At 44.1% G+C, this 16,242-nt stretch overlaps 1 protein-coding gene across 1 annotated transcript in view; it reads right to left on the bottom strand.

Moving 5' to 3' along the window:
- Window positions 1-15,599, bottom strand: part of LOC141223199 (gastricsin-like) — a 31,113-nt gene extending 15,514 nt beyond the window's left edge. Inside the window, exons 1-3 of the mRNA XM_073666804.1 lie at window positions 15,442-15,599; window positions 4,912-5,065; window positions 4,722-4,839 (exon numbers count right to left, since the gene is read on the bottom strand). Of these exons, the coding sequence (XP_073522905.1) occupies window positions 4,722-4,839; window positions 4,912-5,065; window positions 15,442-15,497 (328 nt within the window). The 5' untranslated portion in view covers window positions 15,498-15,599. The remainder of the gene's footprint in view (window positions 1-4,721; window positions 4,840-4,911; window positions 5,066-15,441) is intronic.
- Between the last annotated feature and the right edge of the window lie 643 nt (window positions 15,600-16,242).

Consider the following 16,242-nt stretch of genomic DNA (forward strand, 5'->3'; position numbering starts at 1 on the left):
GAGAATGAGAGGACCCTGCTCACCATAAGAGCTTGCACTCTGCAGGAGAGAATGAGAGGACCCTGCTGACCATAAGAGCTTACACTTTACTGGAGAGAATGAGAGAACCCTGCTGACAATAAGAGCTTACACTTTACTGGAGAGAATGAGAAGACCCTGCTGACCATAAGAGCTTACACTCTACAGGAGAGGACGAGAGAACCCTGCTGACCATAAGAGCTTACACTCTACAGGAGAGGATGAGAGGACCCTGCTGACCATAAGAGCTTACACTCTGCAGGAGAGAATGAGAAGACCCTGCTGTCCATAAGAGCTTACACTCTACAGGAGAGACTGAGAGAACCCTGCTGACCATAAGAGCTTACACTCTACAGGAGAGAATGAGAAGACCCTGCTGTCCATAAGAGCTTACACTTTACTGGAGAGAATGAGAGGACCCTGCTGACCATAAGAGCTTACACTTTACTGGAGAGAATGAGAGAACCCTGCTGACAATAAGAGCTTACACTTTACTGGAGAGAATGAGAAGACCCTGCTGACCATAAGAGCTTACACTCTACAGGAGAGAATGAGAAGACCCTGCTGACCATAAGAGCTTACACTTTACTGGAGAGAATGAGAAGACCCTGCTGACCATAAGAGCTTACACTCTACAGGAGAGGATGAGAGGACCCTGCTGACCATAAGAGCTTACACTCTACAGGAGAGAATGAGAGAACCCTGCTGACAATAAGAGCTTACACTTTACTGGAGAGAATGAGAAGACGCTGCTGACCATAAGAGCTTACACTCTACAGGAGAGGATGAGAGGACCCTGCTGACCATAAGAGCTTACACTCTGCAGGAGAGAATGAGAAGACCCTGCTGTCCATAAGAGCTTACACTCTACAGGAGAGAATGAGAGAACCCTGCTGACCATAAGAGCTTACACTCTACAGGAGAGAATGAGAAGACCCTGCTGTCCATAAGAGCTTACACTTTACTGGAGAGAATGAGAGGACCCTGCTGACCATAAGAGCTTACACTTTACTGGAGAGAATGAGAGAACCCTGCTGACAATAAGAGCTTACACTTTACTGGAGAGAATGAGAGAACCCTGCTGACCATAAGAGCTTACACTCTACAGGAGAGAATGAGAAGACCCTGCTGACCATAAGAGCTTACACTCTACAGGAGAGAATGAGAAGACCCTGCTGTCCATAAGAGCTTACACATTACTGGAGAGAATGAGAAGACCCTGCTGTCCATAAGAGCTTACACATTACTGGAGAGAATGAGAGAACCCTGTTGACCATAAGAGCTTACACTCTACAGGAGAGAATGAGAGAACCCTGCTGACCATAAGAGCTTACACTCTACAAGAGAGAATGAAAGGACCCTGCTGACCATAAGAGCTTACACTTTACTGGAGAGAATGAGAGAACCCTGCTGACAATAAGAGCTTACACTTTACTGGAGAGAATGAGAGAACCCTGCTAACAATAAGAGCTTACACTCTACAGGAGAGAATGAGAAGACCCTGCTGACCATAAGAGCTTACACTTTACTGGAGAGAATGAGAGAACCCTGCTGACAATAAGAGCTTACACTTTACTGGAGAGAATGAGAAGACCCTGCTGACCATAAGAGCTTACACTCTACAGGAGAGGACGAGAGAACCCTGCTGACAATAAGAGCTTACACTCTACAGGAGAGAATGAGAAGACCCTGCTGACCATAAGAGCTTACACTTTACTGGAGAGAATGAGAGATCCCTGCTGACAATAAGAGCTTACACTCTACAGGAGAGAATGAGAAGACCCTGCTGACCATAAGAGCTTACACTCTACAGGAGAGAATGAGAAGACCCTGCTGACCATAAGAGCTTACACTTTACTGGAGAGAATGAGAGAACCCTGCTGACAATAAGAGCTTACACTCTACAGGAGAGAATGGGAAGACCCTGCTGACCATAAGAGCTTACACTTTACTGGAGAGAATGAGAGAACCCTGCTGACAATAAGAGCTTACACTCTACAGGAGAGAATGAGAAGACCCTGCTGACCATAAGAGCTTACACTCTACAGGAGAGAATGAGAAGACCCTGCTGTCCATAAGAGCTTACACATTACTGGAGAGAATGAGAAGACCCTGCTGTCCATAAGAGCTTACACATTACTGGAGAGAATGAGAGAACCCTGTTGACCATAAGAGCTTACACTCTACAGGAGAGAATGAGAGAACCCTGCTGACCATAAGAGCTTACACTCTACAAGAGAGAATGAAAGGACCCTGCTGACCATAAGAGCTTACACTTTACTGGAGAGAATGAGAGAACCCTGCTGACAATAAGAGCTTACACTTTACTGGAGAGAATGAGAGAACCCTGCTAACAATAAGAGCTTACACTCTACAGGAGAGAATGAGAAGACCCTGCTGACCATAAGAGCTTACACTTTACTGGAGAGAATGAGAGAACCCTGCTGACAATAAGAGCTTACACTTTACTGGAGAGAATGAGAAGACCCTGCTGACCATAAGAGCTTACACTCTACAGGAGAGGACGAGAGAACCCTGCTGACAATAAGAGCTTACACTCTACAGGAGAGAATGAGAAGACCCTGCTGACCATAAGAGCTTACACTTTACTGGAGAGAATGAGAGATCCCTGCTGACAATAAGAGCTTACACTCTACAGGAGAGAATGAGAAGACCCTGCTGACCATAAGAGCTTACACTCTACAGGAGAGAATGAGAAGACCCTGCTGACCATAAGAGCTTACACTTTACTGGAGAGAATGAGAGAACCCTGCTGACAATAAGAGCTTACACTCTACAGGAGAGAATGGGAAGACCCTGCTGACCATAAGAGCTTACACTTTACTGGAGAGAATGAGAGAACCCTGCTGACCATAAGAGCTTACATTTTACTGGAGAGAATGAGAGAACCCTGCTGACCATAAGAGCTTACACTTTACTGGAGAGAATGAGAGGACCCTGCTGAACATACTTGTTATTTACTGCTGCTATAGAACATTGCACTTTTTAATTTTGTACTGCCCTCTTGTGTCCATTTCTAATACTTTCATCTAGGCTGTTTTCTTTGCCAGTGATTTAAATCATAGTATCAATTTGACCTATTCAGTCATGTTTACATATCCTAATGTTTTCCCTCCAGTGATATCGGCTTTTCTCCCATTCATGTGATCTCATTTTAACATTTGCTAATGTTTTCATGTTGGCATTTCCATATATGAAATACATATTTTATGTCTCTTATTTGTATAGTTATACTTACCTGGTGTTGTATCTTAAATGGGTATTCTTGCGTTATTAAATTGATTTTTTTAGTTAGACAGCATGAAAATAAGCAAGTCTGAAATTTATTTGCTTTTTTTTCTATCTGCTGTCATTCTTCTGAAATATTTTTTTTCTCTTACATAGTGTACAGCTGGACTCCATGGAGCTCGGCCACCAGAGCCTGTCCGAGTGTGCACTGTAGTCATATTCCAGGAGAAGATTTTACTCCTAACATCTCAACCAGCTCCTACCTGACCATTGATTTCTATACTGCAGTTAGCTGCTCACCTCCCCTACCTTCACTTCTCTCTTAGCTCTTGACAAGCTGCTGTTATAAATCTTGCAAAATCACCAGCCCCAGCTGACTGCTCCCACAGCAGTTTTACTAATTAATGACTCTCACTGCCCTGAGCAGCATGCTTATTCAAAGGCCCTGTTATCTCTATATGTATTGTAAATTTAGTGATAACAGTGTAGACTCAGAACAAACCATCTATGTAGTTTAATGTGTTACAGCAGAACTTGTGCTGAGCTTTATATTCCTACTAATACTATAGTACTGCTTCTCACCAGAACTGTCTCTCAAGGAGGAGAGCCCACTAGAAACAAGGGCGTAAAGAGACTGAAGAGCTGTATGCTGCTCAAGAGACAACTTGAGAATGCCTCTTTAATGTAGGCTGAAAAGAGCTACACACTTATTATGGAGGGGTTGAATAATTCTGAGACTGCAGTAGTTATTAAAAGTAGCATTTTGTGTTGAATTTGGATAAACCACTGGTTTTATTATGTTCTTGTTAGATTGCTTATTGCAAACTTGATAAAGTTTGTACAGTTTTCTGATTAAACTTATTTGCTATGGAGTTGAATAATTTTGGTTGCAAGTGCATATAACATGATATGGTCTGCCAGTATATCTCATGAAGTCAATCCCTTTTTTAATTAAAGCCAGTCAAACAATCAGCTGTTTGGCTGGTCGGCTCCAGACCATTATTTACTGGCCAGCCGGGGGTCTCTTGACCCAAAATCAGCATCTTCATAAAAGCCTATGGAGCTGCTGTGTTCAAGTTATGAGACCCAAGGCCAGTCCAGAAATCACAGTCTGTATGAGGAATGTAAAACTGGGATGTGTTAGACTGGTCTTTGACGCAAGTCTAGCTTCCATACCCCAGTAATCAGTTTTATTACATATCATGCATTCACATAATTGGTCGACACATAATACAAAGGCAGACTGAGTCAACCAGAATTAGAGCCACCCTTTGTCTCACAATACAGGAGATTCTTATATGACCCCATCTATGATGTCCATGTCCACAGTGAGGCACATGGGAAGGGTTTGTCTTCATGAGCCAATCAGTTTAATGATTATCTACTAATTCTACTTAAACTGCATCAAAATCAAACATCTCTGTAACACTGGATTAGTATATGATAATTCTCACCGCAAGCTTCACTTTGACAGGATGCTGATGGGACCCAAAGGTTGGAAGATCCCGTATCAAAAAGAACCAGGAAGTTTTGGGCTGGTGTTCCTATGCTTATTTGTCCATAATAATATGTCTAAAATCAAAAGAAGTGTCAATGTATATATTTCTGTTAAAAGTATCCTTACGTATACCAATTTCAACTTACATCCATGTACATTGGTTCATAGGCTACGGCAAAATCAACATTTTGATTGAAGTATTTAAGTGCAGGGTCTCTTTTGTGCGTCTTCATGTATGACTCCAGAATTCCTTTCTCTCGCATAGTTTCTCTGGCAGACTTGTATCTTTTTAGAGGAACTCTAAAACGTAAGGTGAGATCTTAGCGATTTCACTTTGTCATCAGTTTCCTCAGGATCAGGGCCGGCTCCAGGTTTTTCTGGGCCCCGGGCGAAAGAGTCTCAGTGGGCCCCTTTAACACATACACGATTCATGATGCAGAGATACGGCGGAGAAATATAGATATATAATACAATGCAAAGATTTCACTTCTTACATTACATGAGTGATATCTATTGTAAATTCCACAATAGCTCAGAAACCGGTGAATCGCTCCACACAGAATACTGGCCCCCATAAAATGCTCCATACAGGATACTGGCCCCCATATAACGCTTCATACGGAATACTGGCCCCCATATAAGGCCCCATACGGAATACTGGCCCCCATGTAAGGCTCCATACGGAATACTGGCCCCCATATAACGCTTCATACGGAATACTGGCCCCCATATAAGGCCCCATACGGAATACTGGCCCCCATATAAGGCCCTATAAGGAATACAGGTCCCCATATAAGGCCCCATACGGAATACTGGCCCCCATATAAGGCTCCATGCAGAATACTGACCCCCATATAAGGCTCCATGCGGAATACTGGCCCCCATATAAGGCTCCATACAGAATACTGGCCCCCATATAACGCTCCATACAGGATACTGGTCCCCTTATAAAGCTCCATACAGGATACTGGCCCCCATATAATGCTCCATACAGGATACTGGTCCCCTTATAAAACTCCATACAGGATACTGGCCCCCATATAACGCTCCATACAGGATACCGGTCCCCTTATAACGCTCCATACAGGATACCGGTCCCCTTATAACGCTCCATACAGGATACTGGCCCTCATATAATGCTGCATGCAGGCTGTTACCCCCCCACATAATGCCCCATACAGGCTGTCCCCCCCCTTATAATGCTCCATGCAGGCTGTTACCCCCCACATAATGCCCCATACAGGCCCCCCCCTTTTAATGCTCCATGCAGGCTGTTACCCCCCACATAATGCCCCATACAGGCTGCCCCCCCCTTATAATGCTCCATGCAGGCTGTTCCCCCCCACATAATGCACTATGCAGGCTGCCCCCCCCTTTATAATGCCCCATGCAGGCTGTTCCCCACCTTATAATGCCCCATGCAAGATCTCCCCCCCCATATTATGCCCCATGAAGGATGCCACCCCCTCTCTTTATAATGCCCCATGCAGGATGCCACCCCCCCTCTCTTTATAATGCCCCATGCAGGATGTCACCCCCCCCCTTCTCTTTATACTGCCCCATGCCTCCATACATTAAAAAAAAAAATCAAATACTCACCTCCCTTCTCCTCACCTGCTGCCTGCTGCCTGCTGCCCTCTGCTCGGGTCTGGACTCCAGCGTTGTCGGCGTCTTCCCGCTCAGCGCTCCCTGTGACGGCTCAGGGGAGGGCGCGGTGTAAAGACGTCACCGCGCCCTCTGACCTGAGACGTCACAGGGAGCGCAGAGCAGGAAGACAGCTGATCTGCGGAGGCACGGGGAGAGGTAAGTATCCGCCTGCCAGGGCCCTGAGCAAGCGGTGGAGAAGGGCGGGCGCTGACACCGCTCTCCTCCGCCCATAGCCCAGCGGGGTGCGCGACCGCCAGTGGGCCCCTCTGCCTGCTCAGGGCCCCGGCATTTGCCCGGGTGCGCCGGGTGCTGACGCCGGCCCTGCTCAGGATAGAAACATAAATGTGAAAACACATGCATTACACACCACCCTGTCAGCATAGTCCAGTATTCGTCTATAAATCCCCCTTCCATACTCACTCATGTCTTAAATAATGTTGTCAATGCTTTTAAAAACAATTACCAGTAGGTACATTTTAGGTGCAGTGCTTCTGGGAAAAAGTTGGCTTTTTATTTATATGATTGGCAAGCTTAAATTTCTGATGAGAAAGTAAGGTTAGGCTTTACAGTACAAACTTGAAATTATAACACACTCAATCCAGATCCTCCTTAAAATCCAAATTCTTTAATCAAATCCAATGACATACAGCAGACACTTCAGCAGTAGGGCAGCATAACCTAGACATTTCAGTTTTTTCAATTTTTCGTCATGGTAGTTGTTTTCAAAACTAAGAACTGAAAAGTTTTGTATTTCATTGCATTTGAATAAAGAAAGATTTGGATTTTTAAGGAGGTGCTGGATTGTATAGAATTTAATTTACATTAAATTCTGCTGTCTCTTGTTCGTTTCCGAATATCAAAATACTAGGCAAAGTGATTCTTGGCCTGTTGAAACAATCCATCAATGCACTACATGACAACCAGTGATCCCTCATGGCCTTTGTTACTAGAGAGCAGAACAGTTAAAGGGAATCTGCCAGCAGGTTTTTGCTACATGTCCTGAGAACAGCATGATGTAGAAGCTTAGTCCCTGATTCCAGGTTTGTGTCACTTACTGGGCTGTGTGTTTGTGTTTCAATAAATTGAGTGTTTATCCAATAAAAGATTATCCCTATCTGACTAGCTGCCTTGTGCTTGCTAGTCCAACCACGCCCCCAGCACTGATTAGCAGCTCCCTGTCCATATACATTGTACAGAGAAAGCTGTCAGTAGTGTGGGCAGCGCTCAAAATCCCAAACTCTGCTAAGTCTGCATCAGAGAAAACTGTCACAACTGCTGCACCAAATAAAGTAAGTTATACATCGTTGGAATCAGGGTCTCAGCTCCTATATAATGCTGCTGTCAGATCACATAGCAAAGATCCCCCTTAAGGTTCCTAGGTGCTGTTCTCTCTCAGCCAGGCAATATGATACAGCAATAAATACTAAAATGTACCTTAATTCTATACTTAACGACTTTTAAATATTGACCTCTGCGAAATGGGATATTGCGGTGTGAAACGTGTGCTGCCAAATTTTTATTTACGGAACTATTGCCACCCCCCTCCCCACTTATTCTGGCAAGCGACAGCAGAATTAATCTCTGAACTCTGGAGCTTGGCATCACGGAAATAAAAAGGTTGGAGGAAGGGTATGGCCCCACTATCAGTATTTGGTCAGTATTTTTCCTCAGTATTTGTAAACCAAAACCAGGAGTGGGTGATAAATACAGAATTGGTGACTTGTTTCTTATATACTTTTTCTCTGATTGTTCCTCACCCGGTTTTGGCTTACAAATACTGAGGAAAAATACTGATCGAATACTGACCAAATACTGATAGTGGGTCCGTAGCCAAACTCTGATTTCTGGGAGGTTTCTGTGACTCTCTGAAGATTTGCCACCTCTTCCAGGAGTCCTGCTGGTTTTCCCTTTACCTAGGAGCCTCCTTTCTGGAAAAGTTGGCAAGTATGTCTAATGTACAGAACATATATAGCCAGATGTATAAGGCCACATAGCTAGAATAGCTTCTGAGATTAATAACCGTCTTGACCTGTTTACTCCCTTGGCTTACTCTGGTTGTGTAATCTGAATGGCATGGTGCATGAACCCTCTTGGTGTTTGTTAGTGGTGAAAAGTGCTGCTAGGTGGCTGCAAAATATGCAACTAAGACCTGAATTTTCACCTAATAAATGCATTGATCTGCATACTCTGTTCTCTTTAAGAGCTGGCCATTAACTGCAAATTGGTTTTTAAAGTCAGATCATCTTCAATATCACTATGAAATATAGAAAAATTAACTTCTTGCAGAAAATTTTAGCTATTTTCAGCCTAATAGTTTAATATAAGTGCATAGTGAGAATATTCACAGTTGATCCACCCTTTTGTATATGGAAAAACAGACACGTTTCAGCAATTTTATAGGATATAGAACATAATTCCATTTGTACCTGATTATATAATCATTCTACAGTAGTAGAAATTACAATATGTGCATTTTTTTGTTTGCATATTCTTAGTTTATTACATTTTCCAATCCATTCAAATAACCCTTTAGAGACCAATGACTAATTTAATTTCCCTTTTCCTACTTTTAGTTTTCATCTACATTTCTTGATAATTTCTTCGATTCTGTGGTCTCTACAGAATAGAACAGACTGTATTAGGAAGCTCATCAGTAAATCATTTCCTTATGATACATTCCAATAAAAGTACTCCTACAATATAACTGGTATACAGTCAAAAGGACATTAAAGGGAATCTGTCAGCACAATCCACTCCCAAACTGTTTATATGGTCAGATTGCTCTCTGAAAGATAATGTCCTCCATAACTTTAATGATACAATCTGTTGCTCCCTTATTTAAAAATCAACGTTTTAACTGATATGCAAATGAGGCTCAGGTGCTTTTTGGCATGTTAAAGCACTTCCAAAGCCATTGCCTCCCCTGTTCTATTCGCCTCCTCTGCTTGATTAACAGCTCACTGGCCTGACAATATTGCAAGTGAGTAGTCAGTCAAGCGGAGGAAGGTAGGGCTGGGTGGGGAAAAGAACTAGGGAGTAGTGTTGAGCCACCCCCGTAGTGTTCGGGTTCGGTTCGGTTCGTCGAACACCGGGATGTTCGAGGAACTGTTCGTCGAACTGTTCGTCGAACACCTTAGAACACCGTCGAACACCGTTAAAACCAATGGCAGGCAAACAAAAACACATAGAAACACATAGAAAACACCTGCAAAGGTGTCCAAAAGCTGACAAACTGCTCAGAAGACACTCTCTTTAAAAAAGCCGGCCGGCAAATTCAGCAGCGGCATACACCGGTACCCGACAATTTAGACAAGAAGGAATAGAGCATCACACATAGATTAGATAGATAGAAACATGTCAGTCACACATATAAGAAGCACAGTGACAGTGTTGCTTACTGCACTTGTCATTTAGTGTAAAGGATTTATTAAAAAAAATATTAGTGTTTTCATGCACCGTCTCTTTAAAAAAGCCGGCCGGCAATTCAGCATCTGTACCCGACAATTTAGAACAGAAAGAATAGAGCTTCACACATAGATTAGATAGATAGAAACATGTCAGTCACATATATAATAAGTACAGTGATAGTGTTGCTTACTGTACTTGTCATTTAGTGTAAAGGATTTATTTAAAAAAATAATAGTGTTTTCATGCACTGTCTCTTTAAAAAAGCCGGCCGGCAATTCAGCAGCGGTACCCGACAATTTAGAACAGAAAGATAGAGCATCACACATAGATTAGATAGATAGAAACATGTCAGTCACATATATATGAAGTACAGTGATAGTGTTGGTTACTGTACTTGTCATTTAGTATTAAAATAAAGGATTTATTATTAAAAAAATTGGCTTGGGGTTCCCCTTAATTTTAGGCTCTAGCGGAGGTTAAGCAGACGGCTGGGGCAGATGTTTGAAGCCTGGGAAGGGGGTAATACCCACGGAGCTTCCCAGGCTACTAATATCAGCCCCCAGCTGAATACATAGCCTTTACTAGCTATTAAAATGGGGGACCCCCCAAAAAAAATGACGTGGGGTCCCCCCTAATTTAATAGCTAGCAAAGGCTAGGCAGACAGCTGGGGGCTGATATTAATAGCCCAGGAAGGGAGCCATGAATATTGGCCCCCTCCCAGGCTAGAAACACCAGCCGTCAGCCGCCCCAGAAATGGCGCATTCATAGGATGCGCCAATTCTGGCACTTAGCCTCGCTCTTCCACGCTGCCCTGGTGCGGTGGCAGGGGGTAATAGGGCTGGGGTTGATGTCAGCTTATAATGCCAGCTGACATCAAGCCCAGGTTAGTAATGGAGAGGCGTCTATAAGACACCCCCATTACTAACCCCATAGTCAAAGTTAAAAAAAGCACAAACACCCAGAATAAAGTCCTTTAATTGAAATAAAGACACAATCCTTTATTGTTCTAAATTAAACCATACTTACCATCACGCCCATTCCAGCTGAAGCCAACGATCTCCTGCAATAAAAGAAAAATAATAAAGCAACCTCATCCTTACCTTTCCATGGTTCCCACGACAGCTTCAGCTCTGCTACATCGAGATGACAGGCTGGACCGCAGCAGAACGCTGCCATCCAGCCTGTCATCCCGCAGACACTGAGAAGCGCAGGCTTGCTTGCGCTGCTCAGCGTCTCTCTGTGACGACATCCAGATGAGCCGAGTTCATGTCCAATGAACTCGGCTCACCTCATGCACGTCACTGACAGCGTGGGAAAATTCTCACGCTGAAGCGCTGATTGCAGGAGAATTTTCCCACGCTGTCAGTGACGTGCAGGAGGTGAGCTGAGTTCATTGGACATGAGCTCACCTCATGCACATCACTGACAGCGTGGGAGAATTCTCCTGCACTCAGCACTTCAGCGTGAGAATTTTCCCACGCTGTCAGTGACGTGCATGAGGTGAGCCGAGTTCATTGGACATGACCTCGGCTCATCTGGATGCCGTCACAGCGAGACAGTGAGGAGCGCAAGCATGCCTGCGCTTCTCAGTGTCTGCGGGATGACAGACTGGATGGCAGCGTTCTGCTGCGGTCCAGCCAGTCATCTCGATGTAGCAGAGCTGAAGCTGTCGTGGGAACCATGGAAAGGTAAGGATGAGGTTGGTTTATTATTTTTCTTTTATTGCAGGAGATCGTTGGCTTCAGCTGGAATGGGTGTGATGGTAAGTATGGTTTAATTTAGAACAATAAAGAATTGTGTCTTTATTTCAATTAAAGGACTTTATTCTGGGTGTTGTGTTTTTTTTAAATACTTTACTAGAAATTCATGGCGGTCATGTCTAATACTGGCGTGACCCCATGAATTTTGGGCTTGGGGCCAGCTGATAATACCAAGCTGGCCCTAACCCCTTTATTACCCAGTGAGCCACCGCACCAGGGCCCTGGATGAGTTGGGTACAGCGCCAGAAGATGGCGCTTCTATGAACGCGCCATTTTCCGGGGTGGCTGCGGACTGCAATTTGTAGCGGGGGGGGGGCCCAGAAAGCTTGGGCCTCCCTGCGCTGCAGATTCCAGCCCCCAGCTGCCTAGTTGTACCTGGCTGGACACAAAAATAGGGCGAAGCCCCACGTACTTTTTTTTTAATTATTTCATGAAATTCATGAAATAATTAAGAAAAAAAGGGCTTCCCTATATTGTTGTGTCCGGCCAGGTACAAATAGGCAGCTGGTGGATGGGGGCAGCCCGTTCCTGCCTGCTGTACCTGGCTGGACACAAATATAGTGCGAAGCCCCACTTCAATTTTTTTTAATTATTTCAGGAAATTCATGAAATAATTTAAAAAAAATTGACGTGGGGCTTCGCACTATATTTGTGTCCAGCCAGGTACAGCAGGCAGGAACGGGCTGCCCCCAACCACCAGCTGCCTATTTGTACCTGGCCGGACACAACAATATAGGGAAGCCCTTTTTTTCTTAATTATTTCATGAAATAATTTAAAGAAAATTGACGTGGGGCTTCGCCCTGTTTTTGTGTCCAGCCAGGTACAACTAGGCAGCTGGGGGATGGAATCCGCAGCGCAGGGAGGCCCAAGCTTTCTGGGCCACCCCCGCTGCAAATTGCAGTCCGCAGCCACCCTGGAAAATGGCGCGTTCATAGAAGCGCCATCTTCTGGCGCTGTACCCAACTCATCCAGGGCCCTGATGCGGTGGCTCACTGGGTAATAAAGGGGTTAGGGCCAGCTTGGCATTATCAGCTGGCCCTAAGCCCGAAATTCATGGGGTCACGCCAATATTAGACATGACCACCATGAATTTCTAGTAAAGTATTTAAAAAAAACACAACACCCAGAAAAAAGTCCTTTAATTGAAATAAACACACAATTCTTTATTGTTCTAAATTAAACCATACTTACCATCACGCCCATTCCAGCTGAAGCCAACGATCTCCTGAAATAAAAGAAAAATAATAAAGCAACATCATCCTTACCTTTCCATGGTTCCCATGACAGCTTCAGCTCTGCTACATCGAGATGACAGGCTGGACCGCAGCAGAACGCTGCCATCCAGCCTGTCATCCCGCAGACACTGAGAAGCGCAGGCTTGCTTGCGCTCCACAGTGTCTCTCTGTGAGGGCATCCAGATGAGCCGAGTTAATGTCCAATGAACTCGGCTCACCTCATGCATGTCACTGACAGCGTGGGAAAATTCTCCTGCACTCAGCGCTTCAGCGTGGGAGAATTCTCACACTGAAGCGCTGAGTGCAGGAGAATTCTCCCACGCTGTCAGTGACGTGCAGGAGGTGAGCTGAGTTCATTGGACATGAGCTCACCTTATGCACATCACTGACAGCGTGGGAAAATTCTCCTGCACTCAGCGCTTCAGCGTGGGAGAATTCTCACGCTGAAGCGCTGAGTGCAGGAGAATTCTCCCACGCTGTCAGTGACGTGCAGGAGGTGAGCTGAGTTCATTGGACATGAGCTCACCTTATGCACGTCACTGACAGCGTGGGAGAATTCTCCTGCACTCACCGCTTCAGCGTGAGAATTTTCCCACGCTGTCAGTGACGTGCATGAGGTGAGCCGAGTTCATTGGACATGAACTCGGCTCATCTGGATGTCGTCACAGAGAGACCCTGAGCAGCGCAAGCAAGCCTGCGCTTCTCAGTGTCTGCGGGATGACAGGCTGGATGGCAGCGTTCTGCTGCGGTCCAGCCTGTCATCTCGATGTAGCAGAGCTGAAGCTGTCGTGGGAACCATGGAAAGGTAAGGATGAGGTTGCTTTATTATTTTTCTTTTATTGCAGGAGATCGTTGGCTTCAGCTGGAATGGGCGTGACGGTAAGTATGGTTTAATTTAGAACAATAAAGGATTGTGTCTTTATTTCAATTAAAGGACTTTATTCTGGGTGTTTGTGTTTTTTTTAACTTTGACTATGGGGTTAGTAATGGGGGTGTCTTATAGACGCCTCTCCATTACTAACCTGGGCTTGATGTCAGCTGGCATTATAAGCTGACATCAACCCCAACCCTATTACCCCCTGCCACCGCACCAGGGCAGCGTGGAAGAGCGAGGCTAAGTGCCAGAATTGGCGCATCCTATGAATGCGCCATTTCTGGGGCGGCTGACGGCTGGTGTTTCTAGCCTGGGAGGGGGCCAATATTCATGGCTCCCTTCCTGGGCTATTAATATCAGCCCCCAGCTGTCTGCCTAGCCTTTGCTAGCTATTAAATTAGGGGGGACCCCACGTCATTTTTTTGGGGGGGTCCCCCATTTTAATAGCTAGTAAAGGCTATGTATTCAGCTGGGGGCTGATATTAGTAGCCTGGGAAGCTCCGTGGGTATTACCCCCTTCCCAGGCTTCAAACATCTGCCCCAGCCGTCTGCTTAACCTCCGCTAGAGCCTAAAATTAAGGGGAACCCCACGCCAATTTTTTTAATAATAAATCCTTTATTTTAATACTAAATGACAAGTACAGTAACCAACACTATCACTGTACTTCATATATATGTGACTGACATGTTTCTATCTATCTAATCTATGTGTGAAGCTCTATTCTGTCTGTTATAAATTGTCGGGTACCGCTGCTGAATTGCCGGCCGGCTTTTTTAAAGAGACAGTGCATGAAAACACTATTATTTTTTTTGATAAATCCTTTACGCTAAATGACAAGTACAGTAAGCAACACTGTCACTGTACTTCGTATATATGTGGCTGACATGTTTCTATCTATCTAATCTATGTGTGAAGCTCTATTCTGTCTGTTATAAATTGTCGGGTACCGCTGCTGAATTGCCGGCCGGCTTTTTTAAAGAGACGGTGCATGAAAACACTATTATTTTTTTTGATAAATCCTTTACGCTAAATGACAAGTACAGTAAGCAGCACTTTCACTGTACTTCGTATATATGTGGCTGACATGTTTATATCTATCTAATCTATGTGTGAAGCTCTATTCTTTCGGTTCTAAATTGTCGGGTACAGGTGTATGCCGCTGCTGAATTGCCGGCTTTTCATGTTTCACTGTTGGCACTGTTCCCATCGATTTGGGCAATCACTGTAATGCCACAACCACCATGGCTGTGGCATTACAGTGAGTGGCAGACAATCCCTGCATGATTGGTGCTCTAAATAGCGCCAGACATGCAGGACACGCTTTTGGTGCACGAACAGTTATCGAACATAACCTCGAACAGCCGAATTTTTTGCAAATCGTTCGGGTTCGTCGAACAACTCGAACACCGCCCAAAACAGCTCGAATTTGAGATTGGCGAACAGTTCTAGTCGAACACCGCTCATCTCTACTAGGGAGGCCCAATCTTGGGAAGTGCTTTGACACACAAAGAGCACTTGTGCTTCATTTGCATATGAATTAAAACAACAATTTAGGGAGCAACAGATTGCATCAGTAATGGTGTGGATGTCATTATCTTTCTAAGATCAACATGATCATATAAACAGTTTGAGTGTGGGTTGGATCATTCTGACAGATTCCCTTTAAAAATATATTTCACATGTTAAGCACCATGGAATAAATGGCGCTATAATAATGAATAATAATAACAACATGTCGCTGGCACTCACCTTACCAGCCCCTCTGCCAATTGGAGGCAGAGAAAAGCGATCACCACCCACTTCATGTTCTCTGTCTCTTGTCCCTTTGTCAGACTGGAGTAGTATCATCTGAAATTCCCCTCTTATAGTATTTTGACAGTCCTATGGTTTCTTTGTTGTTCACTATTCTACCAATCATAGTCCTCATCTGGCTGGTATAGAAATTCCACTCCGGTGTCCAGCTGATAAGACTGATTTATGTGATAGCATTTGTGGAAACATTTTTGGAAGCTAATAATTACTTACAACTTCACCTTGAGGTATTTTAGGTACAACCTTGCTAGAGATTAATGGAGCATTTAAGTATAATGCTTCCATAGTTAATATCAAGATTGAAATCTATCAATGAAAAATGTTTGAATAGTGATAGCAAAAATTCAACATAAAATATTAGTAAGGCAGAGTATTTACCTGTGATAACCAACTGTGCTGGCTAAACTACCCTCATTTTATTTTAATATTGTAATCGTTTCTTTGTAATACATTCCCTTAAAGGAACTTTTTACAATTTATTTTTGTTAAGCAGGTCTTGCTGGATTTACATGGCACAATCTATATAACCCATTGATGGTTTTTTATCTATCTCTTTACTATATTTACAGCTAGAAATGTTTATCTCTCCCATAGTAATAGCTCTGCTTTTCATCACCTGTCTCATCTATTGCATTATTTCTGTGCCCTATTGTGCATAAATATGTGACTTCAGATTTTGGGTTATGTTAGCCTGATGAAAAGGCCTGAGTAGTCTCGAAAGCTTGCAATTTGTTACCA

The sequence above is a fragment of the Phyllobates terribilis genome, unplaced genomic scaffold (assembly GCF_046119375.1).
Source record: "Phyllobates terribilis strain yellow unplaced genomic scaffold, ASM4611937v1 Scaffold_2__4_contigs__length_985480577, whole genome shotgun sequence".
Classification (NCBI taxonomy): domain Eukaryota; kingdom Metazoa; phylum Chordata; class Amphibia; order Anura; family Dendrobatidae; genus Phyllobates; species Phyllobates terribilis.